Source organism: Oculina patagonica, chromosome 12 (assembly GCF_052425735.1).
Source record: "Oculina patagonica isolate OP01 chromosome 12, crgOcupat, whole genome shotgun sequence".
NCBI classification, from domain to species: Eukaryota; Metazoa; Cnidaria; class Anthozoa; order Scleractinia; family Oculinidae; genus Oculina; species Oculina patagonica.
The window spans coordinates 4,524,293-4,551,447 of record NC_135769.1 but is presented as its reverse complement, the minus strand read 5'-3'; the positions used below and the strand labels follow the sequence as shown (position 1 = coordinate 4,551,447).

Sequence of the window (27,155 nt, the reverse complement as noted above, 5' to 3'; positions counted from 1 at the left end):
TAATATGCCATTGAGAAAGCCCCGGGAGAAAACCGACTTTTTTATGTCTTACCGTGAATATTTCATATTTTATGTCGCTTATTTCAATGCAAGGGTTGCTCCCATCGTTTGCCTCGACAGTCTCGTTTGACAGCATCGCCTGCAAAAGAAAAGACACCTTAGAAACCAACAGTGAATATTGGGGCCATAAAAACAGTTGAAGCCTAACGTAAATGTATATCGTGTCTAAGCATACTCGCTAGCGCTCAACTGGAGACGCCCAAAAGAAGTAGTAATGATGATGATGATGATGATGATGATGATGACTACGACGACGAAACCTTTAACAAGTAACATGATACAAACAAACAAACCGGGTATAAAATAAACAAGAGATTGAGATGCGCTTCACGGCTATACTGCAACCAAACGCTTGTGTTGACATTAATTAAACTATATAGCGCATCTAATTAATTAAACTAGTAACAGGCTATCTAAGGAACGCACCTTGAATCTTTTGGAAGCTGTTGCGAGTATGATCTTGTGAGCGTAAAACGGTCGCCCCTCAACAATGAAAGTGATGTCCGACATTTCAGGGCTGTTGATGTAATCTGGACCTGGAGCATAAGAAGAAACGTTTTTGAGCGAGCACAAGTTGTTGTTTTACTTTTTAATTTTATAGCATGTAACTTATCATGTCATCTGTACTCGCACTTTTTTTGTATAAGACAGGTTTTTTCTTTCCGTTTCCAACCTTGATCGGTGAGCTGTGGTATAAATAAAACGAAGGCTGGTATAGCTGTGGCATTACCGATTCTGATGGATGCCTGCGTAATTGGTAGCGCCTCGATTTCCTTCAGGGGTTCATGACCAAAACAACACGATAACACTGAAGCGAGTTCCTTTGAAAGAGCATGGTCCTATCAAGACAAAAGAAAGATGTTTAAATGAAAATCAAAGAAAACCATCAACTCTTTATTCAAGACAAACATTGCGAAGGAGGGTTGCGTTTGGAATTTAAATTATTATCGCCTCAGTTTGAAAATGGAAAGGGCCTCATCTTCCTATTGGACGTTGAAATCTGTCATTCGAAAGGAAGGATGGCTCGATGAGATCAACCTCTCCCAGAGACATCGATGTCGTAAATTACACTACCTAACACGGTACAAATCTGCCACTACTTGGGCTAGTTGCATGACTTGCATACTATGTCAATTTACGGTGTAAGCACAGTAAGACTGGTCCAAGAAATCCAGGGCTGGAACCCTCTTGAAATTTCTCAGGCTTGAAATAAAATCGTTATTACTCGGGCCTGTTTACCAGTAATATTCACTGCCAACTTTGTTGCTGCGCTACGTTTACGCAGCGGATCCACCATGTAAAAGTGAACGCTGTAAAGTAATTGATCAATTTAGATGTGTACTAGATGTAGTCCATTTGTTGCAACTGACATGGTCACGTGATAAATTGATTTGCTTGGCTATCCCTAGCTACGACTGAATGCTGTTTAACGTAACCAAGAAGCACAAATCACCTCACATTCCTTGAAGATATTGAACAAGATGACAAGTCCGTCCTCGCAGAAGTCGTTTGTGTACTCATCTGTTGACATGGACTGGAAGTCACGCAACAGACATCTTAGGAATGATTTCTGACCCCGCTCATAAGCGTGACCGACAGTTTGACTCCAGCAGTGGATGTTCCATGGTACACCTGGCCAGAAAAAAATATTCAAAGTAGAAGATGGATTACAATTCAACAAGGTGGGAGGGAGTAGGGGACGGGGAAGCCCCCTCTCTTTGCACACACGTTTTCTCAGTCCACCCCTACCCTTTTCCCCTCCCCTTTTTTTGGCGTTCAGACGTTAAGTTCCCTCAGGTCGAAGCTTATCCCAGTTTCAGTAGCATAAAGCCACTAGGAGTATTTCTATACCTCCCTCGATACGATGGGAGGTTACCGCCAGCATTAAATTTGCCCTTACCCATTTATACACGAGCACCTGGGTGGAGAGAGACACTATGAAACTAAAGTGTCTTGCCTAAAAATACTGACAACGAAGTGACTTCGCCCTGGGCTCGAACCCGGAACGCTCAATCCAGCGTCCGGCGCGCTAACCATTAGGCCAGGCTACTCAGAACCGCTCACGTTTTGGAATACATGCGCGTCTCCCCGGCTCAGTTTGCTCACCGACTCGTTCTCGAGGCCACTTGTGCGTGTATTCCCAAACGGCAGCCTACTCACAGACTACGTAGCAGGTATGTCTCGATACGCTAGCAATAATCAATGCATACACTTACCTAGACTTCTTAACTCCATGGCAATATCAAGAAATCCGTGTTCACAGCTGTGATACAGAGCTTCCTAGAGTCCAAAATAACAACATTAACAGCACTTGCTAATTATTAGGCGCAGACTGAGAAAGAGTACATCTTTAACACACTATACTTTACCCTTAATTCACGGTTTATGACGAGAAGTTTCAAACTCGACACTGGGAAAACGGGGATCTGCGCATTAGTATTCGAACATCGTGCAAGAATTCCCTAGCTAGTCATATTATAAATGAAATTACGCCAATATACCTGTAAAAATTGCCTTGACGGCAAGAGAACAAAATTTCATTTTTCTATGACATAATTATTTTGTTTGTTTTCTTTTTTACCTCAAGAGCCTTGCTTCTTTTCTTCGTTAGCTTTCTTTCGCTTCCACCATCTAAAAGCGAACCTGCGTTGATCAGTGAGAACGAACATTACGCTAAGCATAGCTCCACAGTCTAATTAATAGTCTGTATCGTGACTATTTTAGTTTTGCCAAATGCTTAACAAAACATGAACAAAAAAAGAAATAAAAACCTTCGGAAAGTATCTCAGCTAGTGACAACATATCATTTTCCCGTCGTGCACCAGGTTCCGCCAGCAGTTTCCTGAGGATGTTTTTGTGACCATGCGCAGCCGCAGCTGCAAAGGCGTTCCCAAACCCCCGCGATCCAGGGCTGAATGATGACGTGTTCACGCTGATGTAGGGATCTGCAGTCTTCCTTAGAAGCATGGCGACTAGCTCGTAATTACCTAGTGACAGGTGAAACAAGAACAGGATTTAAGAATGGCGAGTACAGTGCATCACACAAAACACGCATCAAAGAAGCAGTGATTCTATGTGACGGGGTTCAAATAGGCATTTCCCGATTATGCTAGCATTTTTGGGGGCATAATATGGCTTAACGAGAACTTTTTTACATTTTTCCTCAAAAAAGAATTGCTAGCATAATTCAGTTAGCATTTTTTGCCAATTTTATCTTCATTTTTGTCGTCAAAAGCAAACATTTGCTTGTTTTTGGTGTTGAAACAATTCTAAAGACCTTTAGGAAACTTCAATTCTTAAGCTCTCCACAAAAATATGTGTGATAGTTGTGGCTTGGAAGAAGGTCTAGCCGGTCAGCGGTTAATTTTCAAGGTTGCATCCAGTCCTTGCTCAAAATCAAAACAAAGATGGCGTCATGCACAGCCACGCAATTGTTACGGACTAATAACTTGAGGGGTCATAAATGGTCCCTCAAAATGTCGCAGTGCTCGCAATGCTCGCAAATGCTCGCAAAATTTTAGTGGGTGCTCGTTTGCTCGTGCTCGCACAATTTTACAAGTGCTCGCATGCTCGGTTTTTAGTGAAGGTAGGTTTTTGAAAAGTGCTCGTTGCTCGCAAGGCTATTTTTGTCAATGCTCGTGCTCGCAAAGAAAAACGCTGTGCTCGCATGCTCGCAAAGACCATTTGATACCCCTAACTTGCACGAAAAAAAGGAAGTTGAGAAGCAGGAAATAGGCTAGCTTCAGCAGAAATAGCTCGAGAGCTATCCTTAGAATCCCATGCTGGTAAATACAAGCGGAGAGGGCACAGGAAAGAACAAGTGAACAAGGGGCTAACGTTGTGTTATGCAAACACGTGTTATATATAGGTGTACTGAGAAAGAATTGGAAAGATGTTTTTTTAATATTATTCAGTTGACTGCGTTAACGTAAAACACACATGGTGTCTTTTTTGTATGTATCTCTTTAAAATAAAGCAAGCATTTTTCAAACCAAAAGAGCATAATTTTGAAAAATGAGCATGATTTGAGCACTTTTTGGGCAAAAAACGAGCATTGCTAGGAGCATAAAATGCCAGTTTTAATAGCATAATCGGGAAATCCCTAGGTTCAAATGGATCGTCACGTGATTTGAAACGTGATCTGTTACCTGCAGCAGCAGCCAGCTGTAATGGTGTCTCCACTTGGTTGTCCCTCCCATGATTCATTGCGCCATTTGGGTTGGCTCCGGCATCCAACAGAAGCTGAACGGAGACAAAAATTTCATAAAAACGGATAGTATTTGGTCATTAAATTTAAACTCTATTTTCAAATACAGTTCATTGTCAATCAGTTTCTCAATTACATTTATTCTACTTACAGAATTAGTTTTGGGCGAATAAAGGCTACGTAATGGGATACGTAACAAATGTTTCGAGCTTTACTTGAGTTAGTATCTTCAATGTGCTTATTTTCGATATTAGCGGTATTTCACGACCATTACATACGGTGTTATCTTACCTGACATACGTGCACGTGGCCTTTTGCTGCTGCAAAAGACAGAGCTGTCCACGACATCAGGTCCAGGTTAACTAACGGATAAATCTGTTTGTTGTTAGGCACCTTTGTGAGTAAAAAAAAACATTACAAAATCAGTCTTAGAAAAAAAAACCTGAGCTTGCACAAAACAACAACAACCATTTTAATTTGTCAAAATACATAGAAAAAATTACAGCATAAAATAAATTAACTAAAAACCCCCAAAAAGGTAAGGAACACTTTACAGTGGATTATTAACTCGATAGACGTGATGTTTTTTGTTTTGCTGACAGGCTACAGCAATAAAGGGTATGCGAGAGGTGCGTTAGTTTGATCGTTAAGGCGTCCAACTTGAGATACCCGGGGTGTCGGTCATGTCTCTATTGCTGGTTTTCACTGTCACGCAATCAAAACATAAATTCGAAACCATTCAACTACAGAAGCTATGAATTTCAAATATTATAGACGATAAATAGATAAACAATTTCTCCAAGTTTCAGGTCTGTGCGGTGTACCGTTCGCGAGTTATTTGCCGAACCTTTCCATGCAAATTTATAAAGCTTAGTATGGAGATTTCATAACTGTGTCCTTCCGAGGGACACAAATATGGCCGCCGTGATGTGAGAGAAACCATCTGGAACTCAATTCTGTTTACAACAGCCAGAACAGCGGCAATCTTTGGCTCATGAGCTAGTACAGTTACACATAAACACCACTTATTATATCTGAAATGTTCAATCTGCTGAAAATGGAAAGGAAAGGCCTTTTTTCAAACAAAACAGCTTTGTCACGGCGCTCAGCTTGATGTCACATACGACGGAGAACTCAAATATTCAAAATGCTTGTTTAAAAAACGAATGACACTATCGATCTGGAAATTTGCAAAAAGATATATTTTTAGTTTATCTTACGTCTAATGACATCGAAAATTTAGTAGGCCTAGTGAATTTTGATTTCAGAATTTTATGACGTAACATGAAAACCAAGAATTGTGACCCGCGCGAATCGAAAAAGCTGCCGAAGAGTAATCCGCCGCGCGCGAGAAAAATCCTCTGGTACCCAAGGTAACTTGATATAAAGATGGACAAGAGTTTGAGTCAGGATTGTTCAAAACAATTTCCACTGTGCCTCTCATCAACAAGATGTACAAATGTTCCCTAATGTTGGAGCAGCCCGAGAAAATGCCGAAGATGAGCAAACCCATTCCTGGGGATAAAGTGGTACTTCTAGTGCAAGAAAAATATATTTTGCGCACCTAGATAGGTCCTCAAAGAAATTGCTAAGATATATATCGCCAAGCACGTTTTGGTGTCGTGTTTGTTAGCTGTACCTGAGTGTCCAGTAATGCGTGGTGTTCGATTAGTGTCTTCACAAGAGCCTCGTTTCCATCCGCACATGCGTACATCAGTGGAGTCATGCCCTGGTCAAAACCAACAGAGTAACTGCTCGCTTACACATTTTTTTTTGATATTCAATGCTATGAATGACAATTTCGTACGCAAATTCAAATTTCTCCTTGCAGATTACAATGTACATTTCTTTTACCTGTATATTGATAGCGTTGACTTTTTCAGGTCCCAACATTACAAGAGCCTGTGGTATAACATCAATTCTTCCGCATAAAAGCATGCGCAGGCCCGTGTCTTGTTGAAAACTGACGGCTGCAGCTGAGGGTGAGAGAGACCTGGAGACGGACAACGAATTAACGGGACTGAAAAACACAAAATAAAATATAAATTACAAAACTGACACTAACGTTAAACCAAAAATTGGATACGGTATTCTCTGAAAAGTTAGAAGTTACACGTTTGGCTGAAAGAATAGAAGAACAAGAACAATAGCTCTTCTTTATTTAGTCGTCTCCCTTTGCGCCTGGATGTGGAGAGAATAGTGAAATTTCTAATACCTATTTTTCCTATGTTAGCTGCCATCTAGTTTGTTCTTACCGCTCTCAAAACTAATAATATGAAAAAAAGAAATATCTTTTTTCGTCAATTAACTTTCCACAACTAAATTAATGAAATAAAAATAATGCATGCTGTAAGAATGAAACAAAATGTTTAATTAGTAAATAGGTGATTATTTTTGTTATCTTTTTTCCTGTAACTAAGTGTAAGGAAGTATTTAATTTTTCCATGTAATAGTAGCGTTAGTGTAAGAATATGTAAATGAGTGTGTAAATCTACCTTGATTTGATAAAAGGTGGCTATCGGGCTGTTAAGGAATGTATGGGGTTTCATTTTTTGTTTTTGTTTTTTTGTTTGAGGATACGGAGAATTGTTCGGCTTTCTTCCAATGAAATGTCGCCCTGTCTAATGTAGTGAATGCAATCTTACTTTTTTTTCTCCCTCCCTGTCTCCCCCCCCCCCCCGTCTCCCTCCCCCTAGAATTACTTGTGGTTAGTCTAGCCCAGTCTCTAACTCCAACCCCTCTCTTTCATTTGAATTCTAGTTGCGCGCGCTAACTAGTTGAACAGTTGTGATCTATAGCTTTCCATTCTGCTGTCTAAAGGAAGTTTGCCGGAGGACATCATTAAGTCCCGTGAAGGTGAAAGTCTTACGATTTGCAAGTTGTGCGTCGGCTGTTATCGTACCTCAAACCGAGCTTTAGGCGGTTAAACACAGATAACCGGTCGGCTCGTTTTGCCAGGTACAGATAATGTTGAGCTTGCTTTAGACAGCAAAGGTCTTTAGCCACATCAATTAGGACTCGGAACTAGACTATACGGGCTGATTTGAAGGCGGTCATAACGATATTTGGCTTGAACTTTACCGTGGCTAAAGACTTAGTTTTTTACTGTTGAAGTTTGGGAAGCGGGCGTTACGCGCTCGACGACATTCAAATACATCCGGGACATTGTCGGTTATTTCTAAAAGAAACATGTCGGATTGGATAGCCAAGGAATCGCTTCAAGCGCTGATGTGAGTACATAGTTTTCTTTTTCCCTCAATTTTAGGCGTTCTCCGCCTAGCTAACACTCATAGTTCATAGTTCTCTGTGATTCGCTAGTGGGAGGCGATGCGATCGTGTGCATTTCCGGCCGCGACAATGGAGTTGACAATTGAGATAACACATGCCCGCTTCCTCAGATATTTCGCCTGATTTGCTTAAAGTTGAATCGAATGTCGATGTAGAATGCTTTAGTTCAGTTTATTTGAGACGTGCATGCTTTAAGAACGCTACAGTTCAGCTCTCCGCCGAGTGTTTTCTTATGTCTATCTTGGTATTAATTTTGACTCACATTTCAAGTTGTAAACACTCTTAATTAAATTGATAGAATTCTTGATTTAAACAAAATGCCGTATATGCAGTCTTTTTGGTTAAAAAACACATAAACTAGAGTACCTTACGTTAAACTTGAGCTAAAATTAGCCCTCATTCAGCGTTCGTTACAGAAATAGGGCTTCAGAACTACGGTGTCATGTCAAATTTCGGGAGACACCTTTTATCAAATCAAGTTAGAAATATAGTACTTATGTGTAAGTAAAGTAAATGTGTGGAACTGTAAGTAAGGAAAAGTATGTAACAGTAAGTGTAAGTGTATGTAATAGCATTCAATAAAAAAAAAATAAAAAATAAAAAAAAGAATAGAAGAGGAAATAGTTGTGATCCATAGTACCTGATTTGTGGCCTTATATTTGTTATCGCAGTATTTTTTGTAAAGTTTTCTTAAAAAATTATTGTACATAACGCAAAAAAAAACTCTTATAAAATTACTGTGGTGTAAAGGCAATGAAAAGTGGTGTTGAAATCGTGTTTTTACATGGCAAAACGTCTCGTTCTCTTTCCCTACATCTCGTAATTTCAAAGAAAGACTTCACCAAAAGGGTTGGGCAGCATCTCTCGTAAGGTCTCGCATGAATGGCTTGTTACCCTTCGAGAGAACAATAGAACAAACAACAACAATGCTCCTAGTCCCCCAAAACAATAGCAAATGCTACACTAGAATACCAGTACAATTACACAACCATACGAGGGCTGCTATACTTCTGTAACAAACACACCCGAAGCGCCTTACCACAAGGCTCGTGGCTCGCAGTCATTGAACGGCATAAGCAGCCTCGCCGCTTGCCTGACGTCATCATCATCGACCATACCGCTGACACGGTGCTCGACATGCAGGCTTGCCACCCTCAGCCATTCAACCAGCGGTGGAAGATGGGAATGTGCTCTGCAAGAGGAACGAGGTAAAGTAAAGTAAGGTAAAGTCTGTGTTCAAGCCAAGTGGCCCATACAGCCGGAGCTTATCCCGGTTTCCGTAGCATTAAGCGACTGAGAGTATTGCTACTCCACCCTGGATGGGATTCTAGTCCATCGCAGTGTTACCCCAAGCAGTAAATTCGCCGGTACCCATTTATACACCTGGGTGGAGAGAGGCACTGTGAGAGTAAAGTGTCTTGCCCAAGAACAAAACGCAGCGCCCCGGCCAGGGCTCGAACTTGGAGTCGAACGCACTAACCATTAGGCCACCGCGCCTCCCACTAACCCACGCCAGAATTTGGGCACGGTGCCCGTGCCCGAGTAAAAAATCTCAACCTTGTACTCGGGCAAGAGGAACGAGATGTAGAACAAAATCCAAAATTAAAGTTAACGATTTGGTTCGCTGCGACGTAAATACAACTGTTTTACCGTCTTGTGGCCGCCAGAATGTCTGAAATGTCCTCATCAATCTGGTGTGAACACTTCATGAAATAATACAAAGTCTGTAAGGCATTTGATGCCCAGTCCACTTGAGATATCAGCTTGTTGTCTTTACTCAGGTACACGTCGGCGAAACGTTGTTGAGCTTGTAACACGAGCTCGGTCAGTTCAGCAACTGACGTCATACAGGTAGTGGTTAAGCATTTGTCCAATGCTCTGCGCCTTGGAGAACCTGTCTTGGGGCTGCTGGGCGCTAAGAACAAAGGAGACAAAACCCAACAGCTTTTAAAGGGAACCTCTACTCTAAGTTGACGGTGAATTGTTTGAAACAATACCTAATTTCCAAATTTTACAGGAAAACTGAGAAATAATATTTAATAGCAACGCAAACTAGAAAAGATTATTGCTTTTAAATTTTCCGCGCGCCGCCATTTTGGATTTTACGACGTGTAATGGTTGCCCAATTGTTTCACACAATAGATCATCTGCTTTCTAACAATAGCGGCAACCATTACGTCAAAAAATCCAAAATGGTGGCGCGCAAGAAATTTAAATGCGATACTCTTTTACATTTCTTGTTGCTTGTAAATGTTATTTCTCCCTTGTCCTGTAAAATTTGGAATTTAGGCATTATTTCAAACAAATTAACGTCAACTTGTAATTTCTATTGAAAAGATTACCAAAAGGAAAACTGATGGAAGGAAAATTCATCCTATTTTAAACTGACAAAAAGAGTAGAAGTTAGAAACCTTTCTTTGGGGCAGCGTACATCTCGATGGAGTCGGTGATGCCAAAAGCTGTTCTGCCTGATAGCAGGTGATAATATGGTTGAAACATTCCCCACAAGTCAGCATCTGTATTGATCCACTCTTCCAGTACCTCTGGAGTGACTTGGTCTATACCCTCTAAACAGCAACCACCACATTACAACAATTAAGTACAATCCTAGCCTGCGTAGCAGGCGTCTGTCTCTCGCGCCTTTCGCGTTTCTCCCATACGCGCGCTAGAAACTAACGACGCCTGCCACGCAGGCTAGTACAATCCTAGCATTATGAATACAGTCGAAACTCCTAATAAGTGGTCACTTATTCATGGTCCCAGTCACTTACACACACCAGTACATTTTTCACTACCTTACTGTTAGCTACTGTTACTTATTTTCGCGGGACTTAGTTTTCGTGATTTGCGCGAGATTTAAGACCCGCGAAAATTCATGCTTAACGTTTTTGACGTATTTTTAATTGTTTTAACCTAATTTTTTGGCCAAATCGCGAAAATTAAGTCCCGCAAAATATGCCTGTTCCATTTTCGCGAAATTAAGTTTCCGCGAAAATAAGTAACAATAAGGTAACCCCATGTTCGCAGGCTACCTAACTGGACACTTTCTGGCCCTAAGGGTGTCTGCTTACGGGATGTTATACTGTATTATAATCCTGCTTAATATTTCGAGGGCTCCTTCAATAAGAAGGTTAAATTTGTTGACGCGCGAAAAGACATGTTGCACGCACGTGTCGCAACGACATTTAAAAGGTAAAGTCTGCGTTTGAGCCAAGTGGGCAATCAGCTTATTCCGGTTTCATTAGCATGAGCGACTAGGAGTATTTCTACTCCCCCTGGAATGGGATGCTAGTCCATCACAGGATTACCACCCAGCATTAACTTCGCCGACACCCACTCATACACCTGGGTGGAGAGAGGCACTGTGAGAGTAAAGCGCCGTCTTGCCAGAGTACAGAAGGCAGTGCTCCGGCCAGGGCTCAATCCCGGACCGCTCGTTCTGGAGACCAGCGCACTAACCATGAGGCCACCGCGCCTCCCTTTCGTTATCATTCGGTGTTTTTTCTTTATGAAAATAACTTGGACATAAAGAATTTTCTCAGCATCTGTTTTATGTCCCCACTTGACTGTTCTTGTTTTTTTGTTTGTTTGTTTTTTTCACTTTTTGGCATATGCTTGAAACAATTTGTAGTGTTTCACGAGCAGTGAACATTCGGATTAAACCATTATAAACACGCATAAACCAGATTGAACTCAATACACACAAAACCATGTGCTCGCTCTATTTCCCATAATCCTCTTTGGTCATACAATACCACAATCTTCTCTACATTGTATAACAAATCATTTAACCAAGTTTATCTGTAGCCAAGTTACGGGGCGAATACCTAAAAATGTAGAGACCTTAGCTACACATGCGTCCGCTATCTTTACTTTACTTCCGTAGTTTTCTTTTCTTTGCCTGTCGCAATCCGCGCTTTGCTTTATTCTGAATTTTGTTCGTTTGGAAGCACACAATTTTTTACACACGACTTGGGGGTTGAATTAATGATTCTAAAATAAAACCTGTTCGGTAGTCAATCCTGGCCCTTGTTTATGAATGTAGATTAAATAGCCGGAACTCCTTTGGTTGAAGTTAAAATAAAGGGCTCGTCTAATTTTAACGAATGTCTCTATTCTAATTTTAATCAGATTAAGCATTCCTCCTTGAAAGCTTCAAGTTATGAATAGATCATTGACATATGACGCTGAACTGATCGCAAAACTTGACAATGCTCGCCTTTGACTCAAACAGATGATAATGAACCCAAACTTGAGGTTTAAGATAACAATGGTCCCTCACCGCCTAGGCCTTAAAAAAACCAAGTGTTTTATAGCTCTTTTTCATAAAACAAGCAATTGTTAAAGGGTGCTTTAATTCATGGACATACAGTCATTTTTAACCAACGGAAATGTTTCAAAGTCAAGAGCGAGAGCGTTATTAAAACAATGGTAATATTTTGAAGTCCTCCAACACTTTTAACGTTCGTAATAGGGAAGCGTTAACTAGTCGCGCAAGATTTTTAACGTTCGTAATAGACCCGGGAAAAGAGAGAGCGTTAATCAATAAAAAATATTTGAAAGTCGTGCAGTATTTTTGAGAAGAAAAAGAATCGTTTGTGATAGAGAGACCATTAACCAATGGAAACTTTTCAAAATCGTGCAAGATTGTTAACGTTCATGATAGAGAGAGCGTTAACAAGTGGCAGTTGTGCAAGAATTTTTTACGTTCGTGATAAAGGCCGGGGACGTCAAAGACACAGTTTTCATAAATTTACCACCAAGAGCGAGCATGAGTAAACATAATTATCATTGGCACTATGCTTACAGCTGTGATTAGCATGGTTAATTAACGGATAACAAAGATTACCTAAATTGTTGACAGCTCTGTAGACAAGCTCTTCAGCGATGTATTCTAAAGTGGCGCTCAGGTAAATTGCTGCCGCGTCATAGATACGGCCAGCCACCTTCATGTTTACCAGCCAACGAAACATTCTACCCACGGGGAGAATCAATCCACTGCGCGTTCTCTTAGATCGGCGAAATCTGTCGCTGGACATTGAATATAAAGACACCGCTTTGGACGCCAGCGTCAGGCAGGTTTTTGCCATGGATAACGACAGCACCAGACGAATGCTTGTTTGAATTTCTTGCTTAGAACACTTGCAGTACCGCACGGAGAGTCGTTTTGCTTCGCGCACAATTCGCAACAGTGGTCTTTGCAAGAGAAACGACACGCGTTCCACGGCCTGCGGCGAAATGGCGCGAAAATTCTCCCGCGTCCGGCCGAGTCGTAAAACTTTTGAAATATCTTGCAGCGTCCATGGTAGTTCATCAAGATGAGGCAACATTGGTAGCCAGACATCCCAATCGTTTTCCATATTAACGGCTTGCCCACCGTGGCCATTTTTAGGTGAATTGCTTTTTTCAGCCTTTGCTGGGCTAAGAAAGTGAGAATTCGCCGGAAGCTGGCTCTGTTGCATGTTGCAGTTGATACAACTCCACTTTAAATAGCTGTTGTCATTCCCTCATGACTTACACGCACGTACCACAACTAAATAACTAAACTGACGAGAATTCAGCTAATTAAACAGTAAACTGTGTAATGTCTCAACGAATCACCAAAGCTAGAGTTTGATTGACACTGTTCTGTGATATGATTGGAATATCACATTGTTCTGCGAGTAAACACAGCAGCAACCACAAAACCTTTATTTATTGAAAACAAACTAGTCTGGAATGATTTCTGTAAAATTATGCAAGCACCGTGCCTGATATAATTCACCATGCTGTAGAAAGGTGCCAAAACCTCAGTGGCAAGACGGTGAAGTCTTATTAGCTTACACAGTAAAACATCGAGCGCTTTCCATTGAACTGACAGTTGATCCTGTAAAAAATCAAATGGAGTCGTCTTCCCAATGAAAAATTTACGAAAAAAATGGAATACTGAAAAAAGGTTTTCCTCGTTTCTCGTTTTTTTTTTCGGAATGTCATGAATATCATTTAGATGAAATTAAAAAACGCGGCTTTTCCGGTGGGAAATGAAATGGAACGGTCCTTTACACTGGAAAGTTTTCAAATGGTTCACAGTCGTCCTGTACCGTTGTGTTTGTTGAAAAAATTTACTGTTCCTTTTGACCGAGAAATTCTCAACGGGTTTTCCACACAAATAAAAAGCGCTCATCGAGTCGCTTTATATTTCCGATTAATCGTAGCATGAAAGGACAAGGAGTATTATATACTCTATACTAGTCCACCCCAGATTGCTCACAAACATTAATTTAACCAGGGGTAAATTTAAAAAAAAAAACATTTACAAGTGTAGCTGTTGTTTAAGAGGTTAAAAACAAAAGCTACACTTGTAAATGTTTTATTAAATTGACTCCAGATTACATTCTCTAACAGCCTAGTAGCATCCGATTTAAAAACCTCACCACGGATGTCCAAACGCCTTTACCGGATTACACAAGTTCAAGGACCTACAACCCCTGACAAAAGTCTTGGAGCGTTTTGCCCTTTGTTTTTCCCCTCTCCTCCCCTATTCAATGTTGAGCGAAAAGCGACCTTACACACCCAAGATTGTAAAGTGAGGGCCCAAAATTGATAGGGGGAACGGGGGGATCCTACAGCAGTACAGGAATGGGGATTGCTAAACTGAATTCGAAATTCTCTCTTATCGGGCATGTTTTTACAACCTTCCCAACCCTTTTTGTCTGGGTTTATAGGCTTGTAGTAGCTTTCTTAAGCCTTGAAAGGGATGAGGCCTTTGAAAACAAAAATTCAATCAGAAACAACCTTCGATTTTCGCCACACAACACCATAATGACGGCATATGAACGTAGTTGTCTTTTATACTGGTTTCCAAACAAAATATGTTACTATACCAACGACAGATTCTCCAACCAAAAGTAGGGCTTTCCACAAGTTGCTCGGCAACTTTTTGGCAACTTTTCATATTTCAAGAAACTTTTTCCCCTTCAGGCAACTTTTCTCCTCACGAGCAACTTGTTTCATTTTGAGCAATTTCAAGAACGAAGATCTCCGAAGATTGTCCGAGTGTTGTTCGTAGGACATACGAACGTTTTCGAAGATTAACGAAGTTTGCCGAAGATTTTAAAGGAACATATGAAGACGTTTCAACTTTCGGATTATTTTGCATTAAAACATTTGTGGCGTCATCTTTACGAATCTTCACAGTGAAAGAAATCCTTGTTTAATATTTTTTCCTTAAAATGTTGTTTAGATACTTCTGTTGCAGTGAAATTGCATGAAACTGCTAGAAATCTTACCTCCAAAGGGAAATTGGCATATATTTGGAGATTTTTTTGATAAAAAGCAGCGTTTTGAATTTTTTTTTTGGGGGGGGGGGGGGGAGGGGGCAACTTTCGAGCAACGTTTCTGAATTTTTGGAGCAACTTTGAGCAATTACTTTTTGAGAAATTACGGGCAACCGTTTTTGGGAAATCTCGAGCAACTTGTGGAAAGCCCTAACCAAAAGCGTCCTGGGTACGAGGTTGCTGATTGTCTAAACATCTAATCAGAAACTTTGCATCAATTTTCAGCAGCGATTTTATACACAAACAATTTTCGCTGGAATGAAAAAAGTTAAAAAGTCAGGAAATGCTATTGATTTAAAAACTCCGAAAAACCCCTCCCCCACCCGGACACGGTCAAAAAGGGGTAGTGGTCACTTTTCACGGAGTGATTTCTCGCACGTTCGCGCGTCACACACTGTTGCCCTTCACTTTTCTTTGCGTGCCTCGCGCTCATTTTGGTCTAAACGTAAAAAAAATTGTTGCAAAAGTCAGAAAATAACACCGAATTGTGGCAATTTTTTCCTGTAACCGTATTGTAAAGATTGTTGTAAGATTCTTCGTTTTTGCACGCCATTTTTAGATAAAAACCATTTCGATGGATTAAAAACTGTGAAAATGTCGGGAGATGCTATTTATTTTGCAATTCCAATAATTCGGATCCCCGGCTGTGGAGGAGGGTAAAAGGGGTCGCGATCACGTTTCACGGAGTGATTTCTCGCACGTTCACGCGTCACGCTCTTCAACTATTTTGGGCTCATTTTGCTCCAAGGGTAAAACCTTTTTTAGGAAAGTGAAAGATCTTTGTCAACTCAAAACGTTTGCAATGTATGTAAAACTTTTCTATACTTGTCATTGCCTTTTATTATTAAGTTGCGCATCTAAATTTTCCAAGACGTGCTACGGAAAGAACCACTTCACCAATCACGGAAAATATATTTTATAAAGTCACTTTTTATAAGTCACTTTCACGTGAACAATGAATGGAATACGCATTCTTGTAGAACCGCCAGTCGTGTTTCAGTCACGTTCTATCTTTAACTTCATTGTAGTGTGTGAACGTAATATCGCGCTAACGAAGAGGCTCAGAACGCCTCCATGGGTAAAAACCACACTGCCTACAGCCACTGAATCATAGACTCTAACCTTGTATAAAACCTTGCGTTAAAAACCGTGGAAAACACTGAAAACCCATACAAGCAGAGGAAAAGATTCCCTGATAATTTCACGATTGTGTAAAATTCCTCTTTTTTTTCGAGAAGAGTGAAGCCACGTATTCCAGGGCCTTTCCCAACCGCAATGACCCCTTCCCAGATCTCATCACGCAGAACCCGGCGTAGGCAACCCCCGCTCGCTAATTCCAGATTCGTCCAAGATGAGACGAGATGAGATGAGCTGAATTAATCGTAAAGGGCAAATACAGCTTGCAAATACACTATCAAACGCCGTCACGTCACGATGTATGAGCGTAAACTCGCTTGCGATCTGCACTGCAGTTTTGCAGTTCACCTCAATCACTGTTCCTCCAAATCTCTGTAGCTACAAACCTCTTTAGCTACAAACTTGATTTAATGTGAATAATCAATAAAAAATGTCTAGACAACACTCAGTGAACTTGACCAGCTGAAGTGCTTCGAAATCGCGTGATTTTATCATCGGAAATTTGCCAGGATCGGATTTATCGATATTTAATACTTTATCACGACATCCAATAATACGCGTCTGTTTGCTGTCGTCAAGCCGGCCATATCGACAAACCGGTATACAGAAGCCGACTTGGAATGCGGTAGCTATTCCGGCCCTTCACAGTTTAATGCAAATTCGACTGTATTGAACGTGACATTGGGCATTGTTTACTTTGCTGCATTAGCATATTACGCCTTGTTTTTGGCGTCTTGGTGGGTAGCTTAGCTTAGATAGCTCGCACCCTGTCCAAAGAGCGCGTGTCTTCAGCTAGTAGCTACAGCTCAGCAGTCGCTGACAGTGCACGCGAGAAATATGGCCAACGAAAAGTTCAGCGTAGTCGACTATGTCGTTTTCTCAATCATGTTGATGATCTCGGCTTTGATCGGAATATGGTATGGTTGTGGACCCGGTGGAAAGCAGAAGACTACAGCCGAATATCTGCTAGCAAATCGCAAAATGAGGCATTTCCCGGTGGCCATCTCCTTGCTCGTTTCGTATTTGTCAGCTATAACCTTGCTAGGGGTTCCATCAGAAATTTACACGTACGGGGGGCAGTACTATGTACTGATCGTTTCGTACTTCATCATTTGCGGCACTGTGGCTGTGGTGTTTGTTCCCATGTTCAGACGAGTGAATATTACATGCGCTAATGAGGTAAGTCAAGGCTTTTATTTTTTAACACTGATTAAACTGCAATTCACTTCTTTGACTCTCGATCACGCGATCTCTAAGAATTTGGTCGTTTTGTAGCCCAGAAAATCGCGACCGTAACTTATTTTTGCGTGTAGCTTTGCGGATTGTTTTTGCTTGATATTCGTTTCAAAACATTGCATGTTCTTTTATTTGTCTTAGCCACCGGCCGGATGTTATCGGGGGGGGGGGGGGGGGGGGGACTGCGTTGCTATACACGAAATGTCCAGTGCAGCGGGGAGGTGGGGGGGGGGGCATTTACAAATGAACGCCTCACCAGTGAACGCACTGGTATCTAAGTTTTACGCTTTTTTAACTACACTCACTTCAGTCATGTTTTATCAATTTAATACTACAGGTAGCTTTATAGCTTTAATCATTAAAAAGATATCAACTTAGGGATGTACCATTATTTTTTTGGAGGGGGGGGGATGAAAAATATTGTTTGCAGGGCCTGGAAAAACAAAATAAATAGTTTTCAAACAGGATATGTATAACAAAAAATAGTAAGAATTTCGAAAAAAACATTTGCAGAGGTGCATAAACTAAAAAAAAAAGTTTGCAGAGGGAAATTTTTCATCCCCCCCCCCCTCTCCAAGAAAATAATGGCCCGTCCCTTAATTGAATTATAAACGAGTGACACAAGCTACTCGAGTTTTCAGATGAAAATATTTATAGTCAAAGCAATGACGTTCCGTGTTTGACGGTCTACAACTGATCTTCAGGAGACTCATGGGAGCTAGGCCATACACATGTTGCAATTGTAGGTTCATATGACAAACTGCTTGGATAAATTAGATTTGTTGTGTAAGGACATGAGCTTATTAAGTATAATTATTTCAAAACGGGGTTCATAATAAATTACAGTTGAGCCTAACGGCCACCCCTTAGCCTGCGTAACAAGGGTTCCCGTAAACCGCCCAGGATTTTTCGTGCTTTTTGCAAATCTCCCTACAACGGCCACCTCTCCAGAGCGGCCAGTTATTTCTGCCACAGGGGATGGCCGTTGAAGAGAAGTTCAACAGTATTTGACCGTTTAGATACTGAATGTTTCCTGTTGTGAAGCAACATCAAGAATACTTGACAAAAATACCCCCTCTCCACCCCACCAAATCACTCTTGCAAGCATGACTCCCCCCCTCATTTGGACAAAGACTGTGTTCAATGGATCTATTGTAACACTAACCTATTTACATGTATTTTAGTATTTAGAGCGTCGCTTCTCTGTTGGGGTCCGAATGGTTGGCTGTTTTTTCTTCATTCTGGAATATGTAAGTAATATTTCTTCTTGTTATTTATGTTTGATATTGTTGACCTATTTATTTATCAGATAATACGGTCTAATACAGTATTAATAATTGTTTTGATTCAAGGCTTTCAGCTTATTTCTAACAAGGCAAATTATATTCTAACAAAGCGAGGTCAATTATCGTTTTCATCTTGGTGAAAAAATCAATAAAGGTTACATAGAGAAAAATTTAACTGTAAAAACAAGAATAATTTTACCGACCCTATTCAATATTTCACGTAAATAAGCGCTGCAAAACATTTTAAATCTATTTTGCAAACAGTAATTTTTAAGTGTGTTTTTTTAATTGAACCACATTCAAATCTAAAACACTTGTATGAAAATCGCCGCCTGCCTAACTGCCTCACTTTCATGTTTCATTTTTGCCAAAAACATGAAAATGAGGCTTGTGTACAGTGATACCTTTTCAGCCACCAGACTTGTAAAAAACACCTACATTGTAAACCTCTCCAAAAATATATATTGTGCAGCACTCTACACGATTATTTAATTTTCACTTATTTTATAAATAAGAGTATCATTTTGAAGTGATGCCATTTATTTTGCAGACACTGTACCTTTTTGTTGTCCTCTATGCCCCCTCCCTTGCTTTGGAGGCTGGTAAGACATTTCACATAATTCATAAATTAACAATTCTTCTGAAATACTGTAGGGGTGGTAAGTCGCCCAAGACTTTCTAAGCCTTGCAAAATAAATTGAGATTCTGAGCTAGATACTGCCTCACAAAAAAATCTGAGACTATGAGACTAAAACTCTTGAGAAATGTGACTAAAATTATGTGAGATGGGTGGTTTAAATTGAGGGGCCATTCGTCACACCTTAAAATCAGCTTTCATTGAATGAATAACTTTCAAAGCTTTCAAAGCAAAAAAGTTTTATACGGGGAGGCTCCGCCCCAAGTTCTAACCCCTTACCCTTTTATATACCATTTTTGACAGAAATTGTACCCCTTTTGTATACCTTTAACTGAAAAAAGGTACCCCTCTCATATACCTGAAAGACATGGCGTGGACTTAAAATAGGACATTTTCTTGTCATTTTTATGTAGCACTTAATAAATTTAAAAAATACAGCATTGCGTCTGTTGGAAATATTTTAATTAAAAGCCCTTGACAAATGACAGATTTCCATACCCTTTTATATACTTAAACTCGTGAAATCCCTACCCTTTTATATACCTGAAGCCTGAAAAAGGTACCCCTTTCGGGCGGAGCCTCCCCGTATAGGTCATTATAGGGAGTACTCCCCCTCCCCCGGGGCCAAGTCCTCTAATCCCATCATGAGAACTTCTGGCCTGTGATGACAGATTTTTGCCTGATGTTTAATTACCATGATGTGGAACAAGAGGAAAAATCCTATCTACCTTGTCCTATGTCTATCTTACACCAATGTTCAAGACATTATTACAGCAAATTAAATGTTCATGGGACTACTATAAAAAAATATAAGATTTAGCCACAGAGATTCCAACCCTTTTTGAAGGAAAATAGGGAGTATTTTTAGCGCTGAAGGTGTGCGCCTCCAGGAGGGTCTGGAAGCATGTTCCACCGGGAAATCTTGCAAATTTAGGTTCTCTCAAGTGCCATTTCCGGCATTTTGACATCATTTCTGAATTATTCTTACTATAAGGTATTTATTCTTTTCACAAACATTTTTGGTACTTTTCTTTACTTTTGTTACACTCAGATCGCAAAAAAGTACTAAAAATTAGCAATTTTTCTCTTGTTTTCAGAATTTCATGATAAATCGGGAGAATCTGATAAAAATCGGGAGAGCGGGAGGCAACGCATCAAATCGGGAGACTTCCGATCAAATCGGGAGGGTTGGAATCTCTGTAGCCAGACAGACTTCATAAAATTAAATTTGTTATGTTTTTTCCTTAGTTGCTGGAATTCCTTTGTCGGCTTCCATTCTTACCACAGGAATAGTGTGTACATTTTACACCAGCCTTGTAAGTAAATTAAAAATTATTATTTTTTAATTATAATTAACCCATTCCTTTAATTTAATATCAAGCAGCATATTTCCTACTTTACTTTATAAGTTTCTTTGTTCTAATGTCATTTTTAAAAGTGTATTTCCCTTTCATTCTAGATGGAAATGTGGTGATCACTAAATAATTCAGTAATTTTTTTTTTTTTTTCTATTTGTACTGTTGTAAGACATAGCTTGTGACCCTGTTTAAGATGAGAAAACTGCAAGTACATGTAGAATTAAACACGTAGTTCATGCATGCAAGACATGGAATGAATTACAGCAGGGGGGGGGGGGAAGAAACAAGGTCTGGGACCGAGTAGCGCTGCTCTCACAACTTGCAAAGCGATCAATTCACGATGTAGTCAGCGGTTTTTGGACGATGATGCAACAGGCAATCTTTTCCCACGGAATGGAAGCTGCTATGCCGTGGAATCACTTATTATAAAGGGGTTCAATTCTCTTAACTAAAAATCTCAAAGCAGCGTGTTTATCCGAAAATTTCGTCATCGTCGTGTAGTTTTAAGAACGCAGAATTTTGTGATGCCGTGATATTTTCAGTGCTGAAATGCAAATGTTTGTACCACGATTTTCAACTGGCCCACATGGGAATTGTAAATGAAGTAAAACAAAGAAAGACCAAGTCAACAAACAACCTCGAAACAATAGAGCAAGAACAATAGCTCCAACCAGCGCGGGAATATTCGATCGCCACATTTTCATTACCATTCCCGTGATGGTTTTATTTCATAACAAACACCACATATTGACACCAAGAACCTTTCCGGAGAAATTTTCGCTGTTTTAAAGACAAAACTTAGAGAGTCTTTTTTATTACTACAATATATAAAAAAATCGAACCCTCTCACTGGTCCCATGTTGTTATTGTTTTGACAAGTTCACAAAGAAAGGAGCTGCTCATGCGCCTTAGAGACATCCGCTGACTACCGCCCCGATGATTGCTTTGCAAGTTGTGAGAGCATCGCTCAGATTTCATATAAGAGAATGTATGGGAAGTTGCTTCCCCCCCCCTGAATTACAGTTTTCTTATGGAGTTCAACATACTTTTTTTCTGTCAGGGTGGTCTGAAGGCTGTTATTTGGACAGACGTGTTTCAATCCATGATAATGATTGCAGGTCTTATCGTGGTTGTTATTGTTGGCAGCATTGAAGTTGGTGGATTTGGAAATGTGTGGGAAATCAACAAAAGATTTGACCGCCTTAATTTCTTTGAGTAAGTACAATACTATAAGATTCAGAAAATAAGCGGTCCCACCCCCAAAAAAGCCCACCTGAAATTGGCTAAGCATTTCCCTTCTGCTTTTCAGTGTCATGACTGTACTGTATACACCTGTATCTCTAGTTATCAACAATACAAGGGAGACATATAAGGTCAGGATAGGGGGCAGGGTTGTCAAAATAAGCTGGCAACCTGCGCATTTCACCGTCTACTCCGAACTCTGCGTCCGCTACTCGAAATATTAATAGGCCAGTTCTGAGTGTGTGTTATCAAGTGCTGAGTGTTTCCTAGCCGCCTACTTTTTGGTTGGAACCTGCTACTCAAAAACCCTCTGACATCCCTGAGGGGGGAATAGAAACACTCCAGGCACATGAATATATATACAGTCAACTCTCTCTAAGACGGACACCTTCGGGACCGGCCACAGCTGTCCATCTTAAAGAGAGAGCTTCTACAAACTGTAACACTGTAAGTAGAGAACGACCAATTTAGTGTCCATATACGTAAGCAAAGAAGTAATCTGTTAAAGCGTCATTGTTTGTGGGTAGTAAGCTTGGTATACACGTATCCTTAGGGCACTGACTAACTTTGCGAAGTTTAGAAGTATTGTCACTAATAAAACATGATAAAAAAAACACTTCTCAAGTCTCCGTTAATGATTTCAAAGTGTCTGTTGTCCGTCTTAGAGAGGTGTCCATCTTATAGGGAGTTAAGTTACAGTAAAATGACTGAAAAACGGCAGGGACCATCACCAGGTGTCCGTCTTATGGAGGTGTCCGTTAAGAGAGAGTTGACTGTAAACAATAACTTCCATTTGGTGTGAAAATATGTACTGATATTAGTCCGCAGACATTATTTGTGCCTAGAAGCGAAAACTGTGATCTTCAAGGAACAGATAATGTCCAAGGATAATATATTTTTGAAGCCAAAGGAAGGTTATTGTATTTATTATCAGTCAAATATTTTTACACAAGGCTGCTCATTTTTGGAAGATCAGGCCTTTTCTTAAACTTTTAAACGTCAAATTAATTCTGTCAGGATTCAACATATTGTTGGTCTGTTCAAAATGTTCAGTACATGTACTATTCAATTAAACAATTTACTCGGCATGAAAACTAAACGTGCGAAAGTAAATCGCAATTAAAGCTCAAAAACTGGGGAATATCACTTGGGGGATATCACCTGTTATAACCCACCGATTAATTTTCGCGCGCGCTCATTGGACAAAACGCATCACGTGGTACAAAATCGGACGACGGGTATCAGCGAATATACCCCGTCCGATTTGATATCCGTCGCCCGATTTTGTAGGCAAGCACAAAACAAACGAATGAAGTCACCTTATTCAATTCTAACTTTTCATGAATTCACAGTTATAAAACTACGTAAACCAATCAACTTACATTTGTTTCAACCACAGTTACGCCGGGTTTATTACGTAGGTTTTTCCTATAAATTTACTGGCGATAAAGCGCGATGAAGAAATTAATCGGAGGGTTATAAAATAAATAAACCCCTTTATGGCTTGCTGGTATATTGGAGGATAATGCCCTTGGCTGAAAGATTGTCCTCAAAATTTCACAGTTGCCCTCGAAGCTACGCTTCTCGGCCAACTGTTCATTTTTCGACAATCTTTCAGCCTCGGGCATTATCCTCCAATATACTAGCCGCCTGAAGGGGTTTATTTACTAAATATTCTCCAGTGTTGGATGCATCACGTGATGCGTTTAGACCAATCATGCGCACGAAAAATATTTGATGAATTATGAGGAATAATAAGACTCTAGTACCCCACATTTGTGTGACTGCATATCATTCTCCTTCTTCCTAGCTTTAATCCTGATCCAAAGGTCCGCAACACATTTTGGACACTGACACTCGGAGGAGCATTCACTGCCATGCCAGTCTGGACAGTCAGCCAGACAGCTGTTCAGCGTTTCCTGGCCATAAGGACATACAAGGATGCTAGAACGTAAACAAAACATTCATTGATTGGATTCATTTACATTCAGTAATTTAACATTTAACAATTAACAGAACGCAGAATGATGGTCAGCGGATTGCTTGCAGATAGCTTCACCCCCCGGGGGGCACCCTGTATATTTTTGGGTGGGGGTGTGCCGCTGGGAATTTGAAGCCCTTGCCCTATACCAGACCATGTTCAGCTGATTTTTGCAACCCTATACCAGACTAGACACGGTAAATCCCTACCCTATCCCAGACTTGCATTTTTTAGAATTGTATCACTATCAGTGTTTTAATGGAAAACCATCTGTCAACAACGATGCTGCGATGATTTTATTTACGTTAAAAAAAAAATGCTACCCTTTTCTAGACCAAAACCTTCTGATTTCTATACCCTTTCCCAGACTAAACTGCTTGAAAACCCTACCCTTCACAGCAGCACATACCTACATGTATATAGCTCATATATGGGAGTGCCCCCCCCCCCCCGGGCTTCATCCCGGTTTGCTTGCGGTTAGCTTTTATTTATTTGTTGGTTAGGGCATTATACTTTCGCCGTTCCGTCATTCCGCCATTCCATCATTTTGCGTTCTGCATTCTTCGTTCTGTAAAATACCCCTGCCGCGCAATGTCAGAGCACACTTTGCACCGGGCAAAACAAAAATCTCTGCTTTCGCATGCTAGCTTCAGTTTTGTGATTGCCACACCGACCACTAAACATTATTCAAAATGGCATTTACTTACTGAAATATTCGTTCCTTGATCTTGTCTGAATTTGATAACCCCCTCAATTTTATGTTTTCGCGCCGCAATCCGATCGCCTTATAGCCGCCATTTTGGCAACGAAAACAATCCAAATATGGACAGAAGTGTCATCGACCTGCCCCATGATGCCTTGCATTAATCAAAGTCTCTTCGAGATATCGACGTTTTTGCATGAAGTACGAGTCGAAGGTTTATCCTGTGCATTGTTCTTCGAACTTATCATTACAGTTTCTTTGTAGTTTAGTTTAACAATTTCCTATCTTCGCGGAGGAAATGCAGCTATATAATTTTGTCAAAAATGGCTCGTCCGCGCCGGGTATTTATACACATATTCCTTAACATTACACAAATAAACAGTGCAAATTTCACCGAGATCTGACAATTCTATATACTTTAAAATTGCAAGGACCTTTCAAGGCAGTCGATTACGGCAGCGAAATTAGCAAATGAAACAGCAAAATATAATTGCAGCGTAAACAAATCGCACTCAAGCTGCGTTTTGTCTAGGCTCTGCGAGGGTCGGATATCAAGACCCAGGATTAACCCTAGATGCGCCACGGGCCGATCAGATCGGCCTGGCATTTAACACCTAGATGCGCCAAGGCCGATGTGATCGGCCCATTATTGTAATGAACAATTTGATTGGTTACCAAGTCACAGGAAACACATTGGGCCAATAGGAATTGCTGTACTATCTATCGTTAGTTAACCTCGACAACCCTTCGTTATTAAGTCGTGAAGCCGACAGTCACCCGAGTTTGAGCGTCCGCATTTGCAATGAAAAAGATGAAATGGCGGCCATTTTGTTATGTTTTTCTTCTCCCAAAATGTTTCGCGTCCTCAGAACAAAACCAGACAAGAAAATCGTGGAAATGGGATCTTCAGGACCTCAACATCGATCGATAACTGATGAATTTCCTTCGGCATGTTGGTACAGGTCAAAATTCACTTTCGATCGTACTGCGTTGTGGAGCGACTTCGCTCGCCCGCGGATCGCGAGTGTGGCAAAAAAGTTAGATTTACAACTATATATTTTGGTTCCCATCGCTTTTTTTGGATTATGGAAAGAGTTTAACCCTTGCTTTTTAAGAGTATGTCACTTTGGATGGCTTGGACCAAAACATGAAGGTAGAATTAAACATTTATTTGAACACATGTTTTTAGTGTGATATAAATGTGAGAACATGATTTGCTGTGGCGATTGCAGACCACCCCCTCCAAAAATGCTGGCGCATCTAGCAAAAGCCATATATACAGTGAATGCTTTCGAATTATATTTGAAGATGAAATAAGAAAGAATTTTGCTGTCTTTGACTGAAATTCCACTCGAACTGCGTAGATACGATCGCATGTTGTAAAGCCGATTCATGCAACATTGCTGTCATTCCCTGTCAACGCGAGGTCACGTCCCTAACGACCTAGGCTGATGACGAAATAGAGTTGCGCTTGCATGTAGCGACCAAATTTGGCCTAATTTTTAACCGCTCCTAAGCTAAAAGAAGCCCCCATCTCTTGCATTTGTTTTAACTTCAATAATATTTTTGAAAAGAGCGAGTTTTTTGGTATGGTTTATTTTTGACGTTTGTAATTCAGTTTAAACGATGTAAGTGCTAGTGATTATGCATCAGTCAATTGAAACCCCGGCCCCCCGACCCCCGGGACTTGGCGGGGATTTAACGCGTCCAAAGCGGGGATTTAACGTACTTTTAACGGCGCGTTGGCCCCGGTGGGCGGTGGATTTAACACAACGTCAGTAGTCCGGGGCCGTGGAGCGGTGATTTAACAACACGCGATCACCTGAAGCGGGGAAGACAGCCGGAGTTAAACATGAAGGACTAAATGTTTACCTCGAAATGTTTGTCATGGGGAATCCGTTCTAAGAAGTCTTCCATTCCCTTGATAAAGGCTTTTGTGACGCCTGGCTGATGACACGAATAGCAATTCATGTATTGAAACGTGTCTATAGGTTTGTATTTAATGGGCGACAGCTGGGGTTTAACATCAAGGACTAATTTTTTTCCTCAAAATGTTCGTTCGTTCTTATGGAATCAGCCACCTTTGTACACTATCGTCTCGAAGAAAGTCAGTAGTTTCTGTTTCTGAGACTTCAGTCGTGAATTTTACCGTAGGGTGAAAGGTGTTTGCCTTTTGAAACTGAAAATAATTTTTCTATTTTGTCTCTTCTTATGTCCCACATTGAAAAGACGTCGTCAATGAATCGTTTCCACTTTTTCTGAATATAATCGTTTTCTAGTTTGGCCTTGAAGATGTTAGCAGAAGATACGGCGATTTTCGTGACATGGCTGTTGGATGGGTTTGAAGATTATCTTTTCCACTGAATTGGAACGAGCTTTCTTGAAAGATCAGACTCGGAGCATCTTCGTCTTAAAAAACTTGTTAGGCACGGGAGAGTTTATGAGACAGCTTTAGAGAAGGTTCTTTTAGGCTGTTTAGGCAGTGCAATCTTCTCAATTAAGTTGTTAAAGTCTGTCGCACAAAGCTTGTTTCTGTGCTACCGGCTGAAGTTGATGGACAATAAAAGCTGAAATACGTTCTTCCGACAGGTGTGTTCATAATAGCTTATTTCGGGTTTGAAATTTGGCAAATTTGTGACTCTGATCACTACAAAAACGATTTTGTTATTTTTTTCTCAAAGAAAAAGGCTTTTTTGTGGAAACA

General features: G+C 40.5%; 3 protein-coding genes across 4 annotated transcripts in view; 1 reads left to right on the top strand and 2 right to left on the bottom strand.

Annotated features, from left to right (window-relative positions):
• LOC144631720 (ankyrin repeat and BTB/POZ domain-containing protein 2-like) overlaps positions 1-23,671 on the bottom strand; it is a 27,508-nt gene extending 3,837 nt beyond the window's left edge. The window contains exons 1-15 of one of the 2 annotated variants that reach the window (XM_078490244.1): positions 23,537-23,671; positions 9,967-10,122; positions 9,206-9,470; positions 8,595-8,747; positions 6,122-6,287; positions 5,907-5,996; positions 4,559-4,660; positions 4,209-4,302; positions 2,832-3,047; positions 2,642-2,703; positions 2,277-2,340; positions 1,514-1,692; positions 791-899; positions 487-596; positions 53-139 (exon numbers count right to left, since the gene is read on the bottom strand). In XM_078490244.1, the coding sequence (XP_078346370.1) occupies positions 53-139; positions 487-596; positions 791-899; positions 1,514-1,692; positions 2,277-2,340; positions 2,642-2,703; positions 2,832-3,047; positions 4,209-4,302; positions 4,559-4,660; positions 5,907-5,996; positions 6,122-6,287; positions 8,595-8,747; positions 9,206-9,470; positions 9,967-10,122; positions 23,537-23,543 (1,860 nt within the window). In that variant the 5' untranslated portion in view covers positions 23,544-23,671. Of the gene's footprint in view, positions 1-52; positions 140-486; positions 597-790; positions 900-1,513; positions 1,693-2,276; positions 2,341-2,641; positions 2,704-2,831; positions 3,048-4,208; positions 4,303-4,558; positions 4,661-5,906; positions 5,997-6,121; positions 6,288-8,594; positions 8,748-9,205; positions 9,471-9,966; positions 10,123-12,404; positions 13,115-23,536 lie in introns of those variants that run through there. The other variant, XM_078490243.1, reaches the window with a different exon arrangement.
• The window catches only part of LOC144631878 (Rieske domain-containing protein-like), a 79,389-nt gene continuing 55,753 nt past the window's right edge, over positions 3,520-27,155 (bottom strand). Inside the window, exon 4 of the transcript XR_013566805.1 lies at positions 3,520-3,757. The gene's annotated coding sequence lies outside the window, so the exon portion shown is untranslated. The remainder of the gene's footprint in view (positions 3,758-27,155) is intronic.
• LOC144631752 (sodium-dependent multivitamin transporter-like) overlaps positions 16,343-27,155 on the top strand; it is a 22,229-nt gene continuing 11,416 nt past the window's right edge. The window contains exons 1-6 of the mRNA XM_078490300.1: positions 16,343-17,187; positions 18,429-18,494; positions 19,081-19,132; positions 20,416-20,483; positions 21,586-21,740; positions 23,578-23,718. Of these exons, the coding sequence (XP_078346426.1) occupies positions 16,846-17,187; positions 18,429-18,494; positions 19,081-19,132; positions 20,416-20,483; positions 21,586-21,740; positions 23,578-23,718 (824 nt within the window). The 5' untranslated portion in view covers positions 16,343-16,845. The remainder of the gene's footprint in view (positions 17,188-18,428; positions 18,495-19,080; positions 19,133-20,415; positions 20,484-21,585; positions 21,741-23,577; positions 23,719-27,155) is intronic.